Genomic DNA, 15,226 nt, shown 5'->3' with positions numbered 1-15,226 from the left:
GTGCAGCTCATACAGTCTCCTTTCGAGCCTATGCACTCCTACGAGCTTAAACATCTCACCTGGAAAGTCATTTTCCTGGTTGCGGTCACCTTCGCTCATAGGGTTAGTGAACTTCAGGCGTTGGTGACGTATCTGCCCTATACAAAGTTCTTTCATGACAGGGTTGTTCTTCGCACTCACCCTAAGTTCCTGCCTAAGGTGGTGACTGATTTCCATCTCAATCAGTCCATAGTTTTGCCCACCTTCTTTCCGAGGCCCCATTCCCACCAGGGTGAACGGGCTCTGCGCAGCCTGGACTACTAGCGTGCTCTTGCCTTTTATCTTGAGCGCACAGCAACCCACAGGCAGTCCACACAACTCTTTATCTCCTTTGACAAAAACAGACTTGGCATCGCGGTGGGTAAGCAGACCCTGTCCAATTGGTTGACGGACTGTATATCCTGCTACGAGCAGGCAGGCCTTCCGCTTATAGGCCACGTCAAGGTGCACTCAGAGCCATGGCAGCATCAGTGGCATTCTTTCGTATGGTCCCCATTGCTGAGATCTGCAAGGCTGCAACAAGGAGCTCCCTACACACATTCGCCGCCCATTACTGTTTAGACAAGGATGGTCGACACGACTGTATCTTTGGACAGTCTGTGCTCTGTAATCTGTTCCAAGCATAAGAACCCAACTCTCCCTACCTAGGGCCCAGTGTCTGGTTCATGCTGCCTCCCATTCTCTCCTTCAGCACTTCTGTTGTTAAGTGCTGTGGGTTCTGTTATTGCCAGGGGCAGCCAATAGCTTGGTATTCACCTACCTGTAAGGACTACCATCCTGCTTGTCCTAGGAGAAAGCAGAGTTGCTTATCTGTAACAGGTGTTCTCCTAGGACAGCAGGATGTTAGTCCTCAGGAAACCCACCCGCCATCCCGTGGAGTTGGGTTCTCCATTGGTTTGTTATTTTATTTTTTTTGCTCGTCTTTTTTCGCTAAAATACGAGACTGGAGAGGGACTCTGCATGGCTGTGCAGATAGTGGCATGCTGGGCATGCTCAGTGTGCCAGTTAAAGTTTCTAGAAACGCTGACAAAAGGTTTCTGTGCCGGGCTCCATCTGATGATGTCACCCATCTGTGAGGACTAACATCCTGCTGTCCTAGGAGAACACCTGTTACAGGTAAGCAACTCTGCTTACTGTTTGCATGGTAGGAGAAAAATCTGCTACAACTTTCAGCATTACACATTGCAGGTCAGGAGAATGGGCAAGCAGATTTTTTGAGCCGAAATACAAAGATCCAAGTACTAGGCCATTGGGCATGCAAGCAGAAAATACAAAAATGGGATGAACCATAGATGATTCTAACAGCAACCCACCAGAACGCAAAGGCAAGAAGGTTCTTCAGCCTTTGCTGAAGAACCTTCTTGAAGAAGACTATGAATAAGCTGATACAGGAGTGGCTAAGGGAAACATTGCTTTATGCTTTCTTCCCACTTGGCCATTAATAGGCCATGTAATAAAGAAGCTCAGAAAGGATTAGGTATATGAGGTCCTAGTGGCACCACACTGGCTGCGAACACTAGGGATGTGCAGAGGGATCGCATACGTTACATTCAGTATTCGTATTCATTGGGGGGCAGATACATTGCATTCGGCAAGGGGGGCCCCCGATCCGTTCATGCGTTCCATTCTTATTTGTTTCCCGGCTAAAATTTAATTAACTACACCCCCCCCACCCTTCTGACCCCCCCAAGACTTGCCAAAACTCCCTGGTGGTCCTCCGGGGCGATAACTAGAAAGCTTAGTGCAGACCTGCGCTAGCTACATCGGGGCGGAGTCAGCCCTGGAAGAGGAGGAGTCAGGGCGTCACCGGGGCCGACTCCGTGAAGAAGGTGCCGACAGCGAAAAGGTAAGGAGCCTTTTCGCTGCCTATTTCGCGCCGAATAACTACACCTTTTATGGTGTAGTTATTCGGCGCGACACCAGCAGCGATTGCACCGCGGCGGTGAGATCACTGCCAGCTAGCGCAGGACCACCCCCCCGCCCCCCGTTAGCGCTGGGATTCACTAAACCTTGCGGCATTAGTGAATCCAGGCCTAAATGTTATAAATTGTAAAAAGAAAAGAAAAAGATTGATAAAAGGGGAAATTATTTGAGGAGAATTTTCATTCCTCCAAGGATTTTTAAGACTAGATTTCTTAGTTAAAGTGCTTCTTATAGTATAAGTTGATGATTTACCTCAAAGAAAGTATAGATATTACATTTTTGTATGGTTTGGGTTTTTTTTGTTGATATTAGGTCAGAATTTTAGATTTCATTTATTACATTTTTGTGTTTGCTAGTTGCAATAATTTAAATTTAGCTTTGACAGTAGTACACTGGCTGTATATGGTTCTATGCATGACATTCATACTGGTAATGTCATTAAAAAAAACAAAAAAAAACTGCCTGGATGAGGGGACTAAACCTACAGGTTCTTTCTTGACTGGTGTAGCAGAAGTAAAAAAGGAAATTATCAGGTAAGTCTTAATTTCTCCTCAGTACATCTGTTGCTATGTCACAAAGAGGCGGATTTTCTAAGTTCACAGAACTTAGAAAATCCGGTGGTAACAGGGGGCGGGGGGGAGGGGTGGTCCTGCGCTAGCCGGCAGCAATTGCAAAGGCAGCAATTGCAAAGGCTCCTTTTTGCTGTCTGCGCCATCTTCGTGGAGTTGGCCCCAATGACGCCCCGACTCCTCCTCTTCCTGGGCTGACTCCGCCCCGATGTCCCCTTTGTAGGCGTGCGCTACGATTTCTAGCTATCGCACGCTTGCGCTGGTAGCGCTAGCTTTAGAAAATAAGGCCCAATGTCCCTAATGCTTTAAATCTTTAACAGTACACACACTATTGAATTCACAATCCCATGAACTCATTGCAAATATTTTCTTAGCTTTTAATATAGGTCTAATACAAGAGGATGGCAGATAAGGACCAATTGGCCTACTTTTTCTACTGTCTTCCAGAGCTGTCTTCTAAAAATAACAAGAAAAGTTTGCATGTTTTAGGATATTTATGAATTGTTTCTACCTTAGGAAATGATTTACTAAGTGTTTTTCCCATAGACACAGAATGGGAGAAGAGCCTTAGTAAATCAGGCCCTTAGTTACCATCAGTTTTTGCATGGATAGTTTCCCTTTGAATGCCTCTACAAATGTAATTTTCAAGGGAATCTTTTGTCGAGGATTAATTTAAATTCACTCTCACAAGGATGGTAACTTTCAAAGGGGTGCACATTGGGTACTTGCCAGGTTCTTATGGCCGGGATTGGCCACTGTTGGAAACAGGATGCTGGGCTTGATGGACCCTTGGTCTGACCCAGTATGGCATTTTCTTATGTTCTTATGTTATTATGAGCATCGAAATGCACCCAGGGACGTGAGAATGTTATAATATACATGCACATATCTGCGTATGTTATAAAATAGCCTAGGCGCACGTACGTGTGTGCCCTATTTTGCAACTGAGCGTGCACTGCCTCGCATATTCGGGTATGAGCCGCGTAAGTGGGGAAATTTTATAACAGGCATGTGTCTACGCCATGACCAGTTTCACCAGTTCACCCACCAGTTCACCAAATCTATAGCTAGGTCCTCGAAACCCTCCTGCACACCCCCCAGTTACCTCAGACCCCCTAAAACACTCAGGGATGCTGGTTGTTTTTTTTAAACTTATAGCTCCTCCATAGCAGAAGTAAAGTTATGCGGCATTGGACCTGGGCTTATGCCTAGGCATGTAAATAATTACGTTTACTTTTCTTGGCCCTGCCCCAGTACACCACGGCGCTTTTTTTGTTTCAAATGAGAGATCGGGAGTATCAGGAGATGCGCAAGCATGTAGGCGGCTTTTAAAATTGGGTGGACACATGCATGTCCTACATGCATGCAACATTTCCCAATTTTTGGCATGCGCCTGGCTTTTAAAATTCTCCTTTAAGTATGGGTATAGGAATGTTGATTTTAATTGTATGCCAGTGTTAAAATTAGTGGATATATTTTTATTATAATTTATCTATTGAAGTGTTTTATATTAGATTGCTATTTTACAATTATAACAGTATACTGAAAAAGTGGGGTATAAATCGAAATCGTATTATATCCCAGATTCTAGCAAACAGACATTCTTGTTCAAGGGAAGTGCATTTTTCCTTTGGCTACAAATTTACAGGTAATGGTTTTTATTCTGCAAAATTCCTGAATTATGTAAATGGCCAAATGACTGGAGATATTTGGACAGTGGCATTTTTGTAGGTTGCACAAAAATATTGTTTGTGCTAGCTTGTGGCATATTTCTTTTTATAGATTTGCACACCTTTCAATTTTACAGAATGAAGGCCATCCAGTGGATTATCTAGAAAAAATTTGTCATGCTAAGATTATTTTCAAAAATTGGTATTTTCAAATACAAATTTAGATATTAACAGTTTTTATCCAATAATCTTGCTTTTTTTTTTTTAGTATGCTCGAGTGGTGGAGATTGTTGGAATGCATGACCTTGGAGTGGGCATAACTCTTGTTGCTCATCAGTCTATCGGTTTTAAGGGGATCCTACTATTTGGAACCAAGAGCCAAAAGGAAAAGTACTTACCCAAACTAGCAACTGGTAGGAGATATTGTCTATTTAATATGATACAGATGTTCAAAACTGTAGATTCTACAACCATCCTTGGAAAATCACCCCTTAGAGTAGGGCCTCTCAAACCAGTTCTGGGGACCCCACAGCTAGTCGGGTTTTCAGGATATCCACAATGAATATACATGAGAAACATTTGCATACCATGGAGACTCAGTATATGCAATTTATATCATGCATATTCATTGTGGATATCCTGAAAATCCGACTGGCTGTGGAGTCCTCAGGACAGGAAGCCCTGCTTTAGAGGGAACAAGAAGTCTGGCATACTATTGCTATTTGAACCTAACTCTTTTTTCTGAAAAACTGAAATATTTTTACTGTTCTTCTGGAAAAAGAAAACAGCCTCCTACATAGAGCATAGTCAGAAATACAGATGCAATATCAATTTTAGAGGAGTTCTGAAGATGAAATAATGATCTTACAGTAAATGCATAGAATCCTCTTCAAGGCAGGGTAGTTATATAGCATGGTTCCTTTTATTCACTAGGAGCTCTGATTACCTTAAATATTTTTGGACTCAGAAGGGTAAATAATGCCAGATATTTAGATTTCCCTGAATTTCAAATGTCATAAAAGCAAATATTCATTTGGAAAAATTGGCATTTTAAAAAGACATTTGGTCTATGTAGAAGCTACCATAAACACTCTATTAATGCCCTCAATTTCAACAGATCTTTTTATCAGCTTCAAAATGTAAGAGATGAATTAGCCACCCATTTGATATCTAGAAAATGTAAGAGAGATCACATAGCCCCAGTTCTGTATAATTTACACTGTTTGCCAGTTCAATGGTGAATCCACTATGAAATTACAGTCCTGGTACATAAGTTGCTGAAACTGGACTAATTTACATAGGCAAAGGAATTGTTAGAGGTGTCTAGTCCAACTCGTGCCCTTTGCTCTTCACAGAGAGGTTTGCTGGACATCCCCTCTCAAAAAATGGTGCGCCTTGTTGAGATGAGAGAATGAGCTTTTTTATTTGCTGCTTCAATTCTATGGAATTCCTTTCCAGAGGATATGTGTCTCATGATGTTCAAAGGCCTTTAAATCTTAGCTTAAAACATTTTTATTTAGGCAGGCTTATATCTTTTATTTCTCTCTTTATGGTTTGGATCGACTGTTAATTTCAAAAAAAAATTTTGTTGTGAGTTGATGTTTGTATCTCAATATTTTGTTCTATATGTTTTTATAATTTTGTATGTTTGCTTATATATCACTTAATACTCTGGTAAACAGGCAATTCACAAATCCTAATAAAGTTAAAGATAAATCCAGTTTAGGTGATTGCTGACATTGTATAGCTCCATTCATTTCTGTTGAAGATTTTTGTAGTTTTATAATTTCTTTGCTTGATTTTTTTTCAATCGCATTTTTTCCTACTCTACCTGAAAATACTGTTTTCAGATTTATTTTTCTGCTTTTTTTTAATATCGTCTTCTTCTGCCTGTTAAGACTTTCCTTAAAAAGGAATTTATGCTTAAAAAGGAATTTATGCTTGTAGAATTGTTTTGTCATGCTATCCTGTACAGACTCAGTGTGTCAGCCAAGAAAGTGAAGGAAGGTTAAAAGATGGATGAAATTCAAATACTGGACACGGAAGGCATTATTTTGTAGGAGAATTTATATTTCCCTCTGTATACAGTCAGACCAGTCCAGACCAACTGGTTATGCATGCCAACCAGCAGATGGAGACAGAGATGAAGAGGCTTGCTGATGTCACACCTTATATACAAAGATGGGAAAATAGTAAGTGCTCACTACGTGCTGAGAGATAATCTACAAAGAAAGGGCCTCATGCACAATTAATATTCTAAAGCCCTCATAATAGGCCCTACCAGCTTAGTATAACAGGCCTTCAGTTGCCTTATGTGAAATAATAGGACTTCTCCACAATTTTGTAATAATTTTTTAACAATTTTTAACTTTGCACATAAAATTACTTTCTTAGCGTTCAGACAGATGAATCCAGAACCAGTTGGTTATGCACCTCTAACCAGAAGATGGAAACGGAGCAAAGCTGACATCACAATATATATACCCCTGCAGTGACATCAGCCCGCCAGTATTCCCTGTCTCCAGCAGATGGTGGGCGTGCATCTCCCTACTGGGATTGCTTAATGTTTTCAGAGGTGGGTCAAAATCACATCAGACCAGTGGGTCCTGAAGGTGATATGAGATGGATATGCGCTGAAGTTTTGCAGTATTCCTTGGGACATGTTCATGGTGTCTCCCTGCCACTCCCTGCGGAAGAAGCAGGCAGTGGAGTGTACATTGACAAGGCTTCTCAGTCTGAGGGCTGTGGTTCCAGTGCCCACGTCTCAAGAAAATATGGGCTGATATTCCATTTATTTCATTGTGCCCAAGAAGGGAGGGCTCTTTTCATCCCATCCTGGATCTCAAAGGGGTCAACAATGATGTGTGTGCCTGAGCTGGAGACCAACATGGAGACGGCAACTGACCCAGAATCCTCTGCTTTCTTAGCCTGGCTTGGCTACATGAACTCTAAGTGACTTATTGAGCCTGACTTGCAGAAATTCCAGGGACACCTGGACAGCATTTGAAGCTGGCGCCACGTTATGATGCCTAATTATAGGGTCATAAAAGGAGAAGGCAAATGTTGGAAACTTCAGGCTATACTGTCACAATAATGTCACAGATGTTACAGAACTCAGCTGCTAGAATTTTGACGAACACAAAAAAGAGGGATCACATCACACCCATCCTTTACAACCTCCACTGGCTCCCTATCAAATATAGAATCCTCTACAAAGTGCTAACCATCATGCACAAAAACCTACACAACCTTGCCCCAATCGATCTCACCTTCCAGGTTCACCCTAATTATTCCACCAGACCGATGAGAAGAGCATACCTAGGCACTCTCTTCGTCCCTCAAGCTAAAACATCTCTAAGGAAAAGGGCCTTTTCTACCGCAGGTCCCACTCATTGGAACACTCTCCCTCCAGACCTCCGACAGGACCCCTGCCCAATCTCCTTTAAGAAAAAACTAAAAACATGGTTATTCAACCTTGCGTTTCCAGAACCCACTTTTTAGCTTAATGTTTTCTCTCCATTTTTCGCAACACATCCCTGTTCATTTCTCTTCACAAGTATGGTTTGGTTTGTTATTAGTTCTCTCTCATTTCCGCTTTTATTTTCTCTTACTCAGGTTCCCTTTGAAGAGACCCTCAGATACCCTTTGATCTTTTTCTTCTTATTTTTCCTCTATTCCCATATTCGGAGTTTCGCTGGGTACTGGAGTGAAAATTTAATTTGCTTTTTTGCCAGTATTGAGCAAAGAGGAGTAAAAGCCCATCTTTTTGTAGCAACACTCACCGAGAAGTCTTGAAAGAGTTGTATGTTTTTATCTTTATAATTCAGTTCTCCCGCTTTCCTGTAAGCTTGCATGACCGATTGTGTGCAAAGTTCAGAATCTTGGCTAGGATGATTCTTGGCGGGGGTAGACATCATTTTTGCTTCCAACCTGGTGTGCACACTCTATTTTTAGAGCAGCCTGCAGATTTGGTAATGAGATAATCTCCAGGAGCCAGGATTCTAAGAAGTTAGGTAGGGGATCTCCTCCGGCAGACCAACTATGTGGATATTGTTTCTGTGGTAGGGGATCTCTAAATCATTGATTTTTTTCTGCTTGCGTTTTTGTTTGCTTCTGTAAATTAAGTAGCCTGCCTTCCTGCATGGTGGCCTCATCTTTGAAAACAGAAATTTGTCCCTCTACGTTATCGATTTGGGAGTTAAAGTCAGATATTGCAGATTTCATTTCTGCTATTTGTTCTGAGATCGACAATAAGGTATCCTTTAAAGCTGCTAATACTATGTCGGTTAGTTTGGTGATTGTTTCTCTCGAGAGGTTAGGCCCTGAAGGGCTTGGCTGTGCCGCAGCCATCTTGCTTTCCACTAGGGGTGTGCATTTGTTTTCACCGTATTGGCGATCCGCAACGTATCTTGCCATATTCGTTATATACGTGGGGAGGCGAAACGCATCGTGACTCCCCACGTATGTAACTTATTATCCGTTTAATTCTGTGCGCCCCGCGGCGCGCGCTTTTCTTTGCCCCCATTAGCTACTAGCTAGCTTAGGATTTTCATAAAATGGCAGCGCCCATGCCCTACATTCCAGTATCCATGCCAACACAGTGACTCGCAGGAAAGGGTCGGATAGGTCGGCATGGATACCGGAATGCAGCATATTCGTGCTGAAATTTTGTGAAATGCACTGATTGCAGCCAATCACGCTGTCATTCAGTGCTCTCTGTCGATTTTACTGATGAGCCAGCAGTATATGAAGATCAGCACGAGGAGAGCCACACATTTTATTTCCACTGATGCTGTGGGGAGGTGGGCTTGGTGTAAGAGGAGGCTGCACTGAGAGATAGGCTCGTTAAGAAAAGAAAAAGCTAATTATTCTTTATTTTGCTGCAGTGCCAGGGCCAGCTAGTCCTGTTTCTTTCAAGCTGTTTATTTATGTGATCTGACTGAGAAGAGAAGCTGTGGCAGGGAGAAAAGCAGCTAGCACTCACCACCATTAGGGTGTTGTGGCTGGCTGGGAGAGATATATTATTTTCAAAAAACAATTCCAGCTTTTTTAAACTGAGTTTTTAAAATTCAAGTCACTTAGGGCCTCATTTTCAAAGGAGTTTACCGCGCGCGATAAATTCGCAAATCGCGATAACGGCTGTTATCGCGATTTGCGAATGCAAATTTGTCAGGGGGCGGAGCATATGCAAAGCTATCGTGTGCGGCGAAACAGCCGCAGTGTTAGCGCGGCTGCTATCGCGGATAATAGCTACAACCCTGAGATTTGCGTTACGGGGCCGCTAAAGGGTTATCGCGGGCCACGATAGTCCCGGACAGCCTGTTTCAGGCTCCGGAGAGAGAGAGAGAGAGTGAGAGAGAGAGAGAGACTATGCTCTAGACAGGTATTTGAATCCCTATGGGAGGGCCACCTACTAACTCGGGGCGGGGATTAGGCATGAGCGTCGGGGGTTGGGGGCCACTTTCGCATTCCACATGAGACGTACGGACAGAACAGTGGTCTCTAGTGCAGATTTGTTGGCCGTCAGAGTGAGGACGCTCACTCCAAGAAGTGGTTTGGGCAACGTTCTCTCCACCTAGCTTGATGGACACTCTACCTGGGCAACAACAAGCTAGGTGGAATGTTGCCCAAATCTCTTCTTGGAGTGAGTTTCCTCACTCCGACGGCCAGCAAATCTGCACTAGAGACCACTGTTCTGTCCGTACGTCTCATGTGGAATGCGAAAGTGGCCCCCAACCCCCGACGATCATGCCTAATCCCCACCCCGAGTTAGTAGGTGGCCCTCCCATAGGAGGCTGTCCGGGACTATCGTGGCCCGCGATGATTGAAGTGCAAAAACCGGCAAATAGCGATGAAACACCGAAAGAATCATCGCACACTGGGAAAATATCGCGTGCGGTGCTAATGTTTTTGCGAATGGCGAAAACATCGCCGCACGCGATGTTTCCCCACTGCACGAAAGAAGCCTCATTTGCATTGGTAACGCCCCCTAATGCGTTACCAATGCGATATTGGAAAATGAGGCCCTTAGTCTCTCTGTGCACTGGTCTTCAGTGGGTAGTGGTTAGTTTAACAGACTGAACCTAATTATTGGGTGGGTCTGTGCAGTCAAGTGCCCAGGGAGTCTGCCTCTTTTGTGCTTACAAGCAAGCAGCGTCTGTGTGCATACCACACACATTAGTGCACAGCCAGGCACCGTGACAGTGGGCAGTGGGTAGTTTTAACAGACTGAACCTAATTATTGGGTGGGTCTGTGCAGTCAAGTGCCCAGGGAGTCTGCCTCTTTTGTGCTTATAAGCAAGCAGCGTCTGTGTGCAAACCACACACATTAGTGCACAGCCAGGCACCGTGACAGTGGGCAGTGGGTATTTTTAACAGACGGAACCTAATTATTGGGTGGGTCTGTGCAGTCAAGTGCCCAGGGAGTCTGCCTCTTTTGTGCTTACAAGCAAGCAGCGTCTGTATGCACACCACACACATTAGTGCACAGCCAGGCACTGTGACAGTGGGCAGTGGTAGTTTTAACAGACTGAACCTAATTATTGGGTGGGTCTCTGCAGTCAAGTGCCCAGGGAGTCTGCCTCTTTTGTGCTTACAAGCAAGCAGCATCTGTATGCACACCACACACACCGTGACAGTGGGCAGTGGGTATTTTTAACAGACTGAACCTAATTATTGGGTGGGTCTGTGCAGTCACGTGCCCAGGGAGTCTGCTTCTTTTGTGCTTACAAGCAAGCAGCGTCTGTGTGCACACCACACACAGTGCACATCCAGGCACTGTGACAGTGGGCAGTGGTAGTTTTAACAGACTGAACCTAATTATTGGGTGGGTCTGTGCAGTCAAGTGCCCAGGGAGTCTGCCTCTTTTGTGCTTACAAGCAAGCAGCATCTGTGTGCACACCACACACAATACTGCACAGCCAAGCACCATGATAGTGGGCAGTGGTAGTCACTACTCAGTGACATTAAATCCATAATGTCAGGGAAAGCTAGAGTGATTGGGACTGGCAGAGGAGGCACTTCAAAAGACACTACTGCAACACCACCAGTACAGTTAAAAAGGCACCTGTCGCAATCTAAACTCTTTGTAGGGGCTGGCAGTTCCATCCCGAAAAAAATGAAATCTGACCATGATGCATTGCAATCGCCATCACATGTTTCTGGCCCTATAGTTTTGGAGGTGAGGGAAAGGGAGGCAGAGTCATGCCAGACAAAATGTACACACCCAAAAGCAGCAGTGGGACAGAAGTATCGACTAACACTTAGCGTTGACAAGGCAGCGCAGTCACTGTTTGCTTCTGATTCAGATGAAGAATCTTCTTGTGTGGGATTCTCATCAGAAACGGAAGAAGTAATAGGTGAAGAATCTTCGGGAGGATCAGTTAGTCCTGTCTTAGCCTCCACTTCAGTGCAGCAGGGGAGAGATGAAAGTGATGAGGAGGAGGAGGAAGAGCAGTCAGCACAGGCACAGAGGGTGACTGAGGCTTCCCTGGCATTGCTTCTCAGGGTGCACCCACTACCTCAGTTCCAGTGGCAGCTTCCACCCCCAAGGCTTTAGAGAGGGGAGGATCACGAAAGACATTTGCGATCTGGAGCCACTTTAAAGTGACGGAAGACCTGGTTTTGCTCGGTGTAATTACTGTGCCAGGGATATTAGCAGAGGCAAGCAAATGGGACATCTATCTAATTTTGGCATGAACCATCATATGAAGAGGCAACACCCAACAAGATTACTGCCATCTGGGGATGGTGGCAGTATCAGTCGGGGGACCCCTTCCAAGCAGTGTGCAGTGGTTGAAAAGCAGCAGAGTCAGCCCACACCCTCATCCCTTTCTAGCAGTCAGGTGGCAGGCCAGCAACCCCCTGACATATGGCAGAAGCGACAATCCACCATGGAGGAAATGGGGTGGAGTGCGGTAACGCTATCCCGGGGTAGGAGGCAGACAGCCTCAAAAGTTGTAACCAGGAGCATTGGGGAAATGATTGCCCTTGATGACCAGCCCTTGCAGTTAGTGGAGAATGTGGGTTTCAAGCGTTTTCTGAAGGTTATACTTCCAAATTACAAAGTCCCCTCCAGAACCACATTTAGTAGAAAGGTCATCCCCAGCCTGTACAAGCAGTGTCGCAGTCGCATGCAAGTGCTGCTAGCTAAGGCAGAGGGGAGAGAGCATTTCACCTGTGATATCTGGACCACCATGAATGCTGCACACTCTTACCTCTCTCTGACAGCACACTGGTGAGACATGGCTGAGGCAGGGGCAGCCAGCAGCTCTATTACTGAAGAAGTATCAGGGTGGAGGTGGGCTTTACTGCACACCCACCTGATGGACCAGGCCCATACCGCAGCCAATATTCTAGCACGCATCAGACAGATGCTGGAGGGCTGGCAACTACACCAGCGAGACAGGAAAACTCAGGCAGGGTTCTTTGTCACAGACAATGGTGCAAGCATGGTTAAGGCAATAAACGACGGGCGCTTTAAGAACATTCGATGTTTTGCACACACTCTGCATCTGGTAGTGAAGTCAGTTCTGGGGTTGGATTCCAATGACAAAGAGAATGAATACCTGCATAGGTTAATACAGAAGTGCGGGAACATAGCAGTGCACTTCCACAGAAGTGTCAAGGGTGGGACAGGTGGGACAGGTTCTCCGACAAAAACAGACTGATTTGGAGATGCCTCACAAGCGTCTCATTCAAGACATTGCGACCCGGTGGAATTCCGCCTTTATGATGCTGGAGAGGTTAGTGGAGCTGCAAACACCCCTTCATGAAATTTCTGGTACAATGGACATAGGTGCGCAGAATCCCCTAGGGCATCATGATTGGTTAGTCATGAGCCAGCTGGTAAAAATCCTGCAGCCCTTCAAGGATGTCATGGAGAGCTGAGTTACAGAAGTGCCACCTTGGCTGACATCATCTCATGGATGAACGTTTGGAGGCCTTTAAACAGGAAGAGGGAATGACAGTTGAGGTGCTGCATTGTCTGGACATTTTGCAGCAGCAGGTGAAAGAGAGATTACGGGCTTTAACAGAACAGAACACATACATGCTCGCCACAGTCTGTGATCCCCTTGTGAAAGGGAAGCTCGCCCTAAAGTACGATTGTCTCTTATTGGTGAAGGACCTGATGTTAGCAAAAGTCCGTGAACAGGAGACAGATTAGGCTTGAAGCAGAGGTGGAAACAGCGGGCACTTCAGAGAGTTGTGCTGCTAGCCCAAGCAGGAGCAGCACTGTGTCAGTGATAGATAGTACCTCCTCCTCCTCCTCCTCCTCCACTTCAGAACGCCCAAGGCATGTTGCCCATAAAAATGTATCTGTTGTGCGACAGGCGAGAGAGAAAGCTGCTGGCATGAGTGACTCTCAGCCTGCCCAAGCAAAGGAGACACCAGCACAGCTGTCAGTGACACAGTATCTCTCAGATCCGCTGGCATATTGGGCACACAAGTCCATTGTCTGGCCACACCTAGCCAAAGTGGCTCAGCGATATCTGTCATGTCCACCAACCAGTGTGCCCTGTGAACGTGTCTTTTCAATGACAGGGGATATCATGAGCCCTCACCGCTCAAGGTTGGCACCAGAGTTGATGGAAATGCTAGTGTTTTTGAAAGAAAACCTGCCTTTGCTTGGGTTTCCAAATTTTCCCTGTGAATGGCAAGATGAACAAAAGCATTTAAAAACCTTGCAGCAGCTCCAACTGCCTCCTATAGTCCAGATAATATAAGCACTGCAGCATATGTACCTGACCTCAAACGCTGTGCCTGACTGTCCACTGCCCAGGCCGAACGTCCCTACAAGGGCCTGACCTCAAACGCTGTGCCTGACTGTCAACTGTCCAGGCCTTATGTTACTACAAGGGTTTGACCTCCATTGCTTTGCCTGTCCATTCAGGCCTTATGTTCCTACATGTGTTTGACTTAGATTGTAAGCCCTCTGGGGATCTGGAACTACCTACAGTACCTGAGTGTAATCGACTATGAAGTGCTGGAAACGTTTGAAAATTGCAAGATAAATAAATTAAAAAAACAAAAAACTGCTGTGCCTGTCCGTCCAGGCCTTATCTCCCTAGGTGTGTTTGACCTCTGTCCTCAATTGCTGTGCCTGTCCGTCCAGGCCTTATGTCCCTAGGTGGGATTGACTCTGTCCCTTGCAGTTAGTGGAGAATGTGGGTGTCAAGCATTTTCCAGGCCTTTTTTCGCTAGGTGTGCTTGACCTCTGTCCTCGACTACTGTGCCTGTCCGTCCAGGCCTTACGTTCCTACAAGTGTTTGACCTCGACTGTTTTGCCTGTTTGTCCAGGCCTTATGTTCCTATAAGTGTTTGACTTAGATTGTAAGCCCTCTAGGGATAGGGAACTACCTAAAGTACCTGAGTGTAATCGACTAAGAATTGCTGGAAACGTTTGAAAATAGCAAGATAAATAAATTAAAAAAACAAAAAATTGCTGCGCCTGTCCGTCCAGGCCTTATGTTCCTACAAGTGTTTGACTTCGAGTGCTTTGCCTGTTCGTCCAGGCATTATGTTCCTACAAGTGTTTGACCTCGATTGCTTTGCCTGTCTGTCCAGGCCTTATGTTCCTACAAGTGTTTGACCTCGATTGCTTTGCCTGTCCGTGCAGGCCTTATGTTCCTACAAGTGTTTGACCTCGATTGCTTTGCCTGTCCGTCAAGGCCTTATGTTCCTACAAGTGTTTGACCTCGATTGCTTTGCCTGTCCATCCAGGCCTTATTGACCTCAGTCCTTGAGTGCTTTGCCTGTCCATCCAGTCCTTATGTCCCTAGATGGGATTGACCTCTGACCTCGATTGCTTTGCCTCTCTGTCCAGGCCTTATGTCCCTAGCTGGGATTGACCTCTGTCCTAGACTGCTGTGCCTGTCAGTCCAGGCCTTAAGAACATAAGAAATTGCCATGCTGGGTCAGACCAAGGGTCCATCAAGCCCAGCATCCTGTTTCCAACAGAGGCCAAAATAGGCCACAAGAACCTGGCAAATACCCAAACACTAAGAAGATCCCATGCTACTGATG

The 15,226-nt window shown here is 45.2% G+C and overlaps 1 protein-coding gene across 6 annotated transcripts in view; it reads left to right on the top strand.

The window, feature by feature from the left end:
• Positions 1-15,226, top strand: part of LOC115099048 (very long-chain specific acyl-CoA dehydrogenase, mitochondrial-like) — a 490,244-nt gene that overhangs the window by 96,426 nt on the left and 378,592 nt on the right. For all 6 annotated transcript variants that reach the window (XM_029616323.1, XM_029616322.1, XM_029616317.1 and 3 more), the window contains one exon: positions 4,470-4,614. In XM_029616323.1, coding sequence (XP_029472183.1) covers positions 4,470-4,614 — 145 coding nt within the window. The remainder of the gene's footprint in view (positions 1-4,469; positions 4,615-15,226) is intronic.

The sequence above is a fragment of the Rhinatrema bivittatum genome, chromosome 9 (assembly GCF_901001135.1).
Source record: "Rhinatrema bivittatum chromosome 9, aRhiBiv1.1, whole genome shotgun sequence".
Lineage (NCBI taxonomy): Eukaryota > Metazoa > Chordata > Amphibia > Gymnophiona > Rhinatrematidae > Rhinatrema > Rhinatrema bivittatum.
Note: the sequence above shows the minus strand (reverse complement) of the source record. Positions and strands in the feature narration are given on the sequence as shown.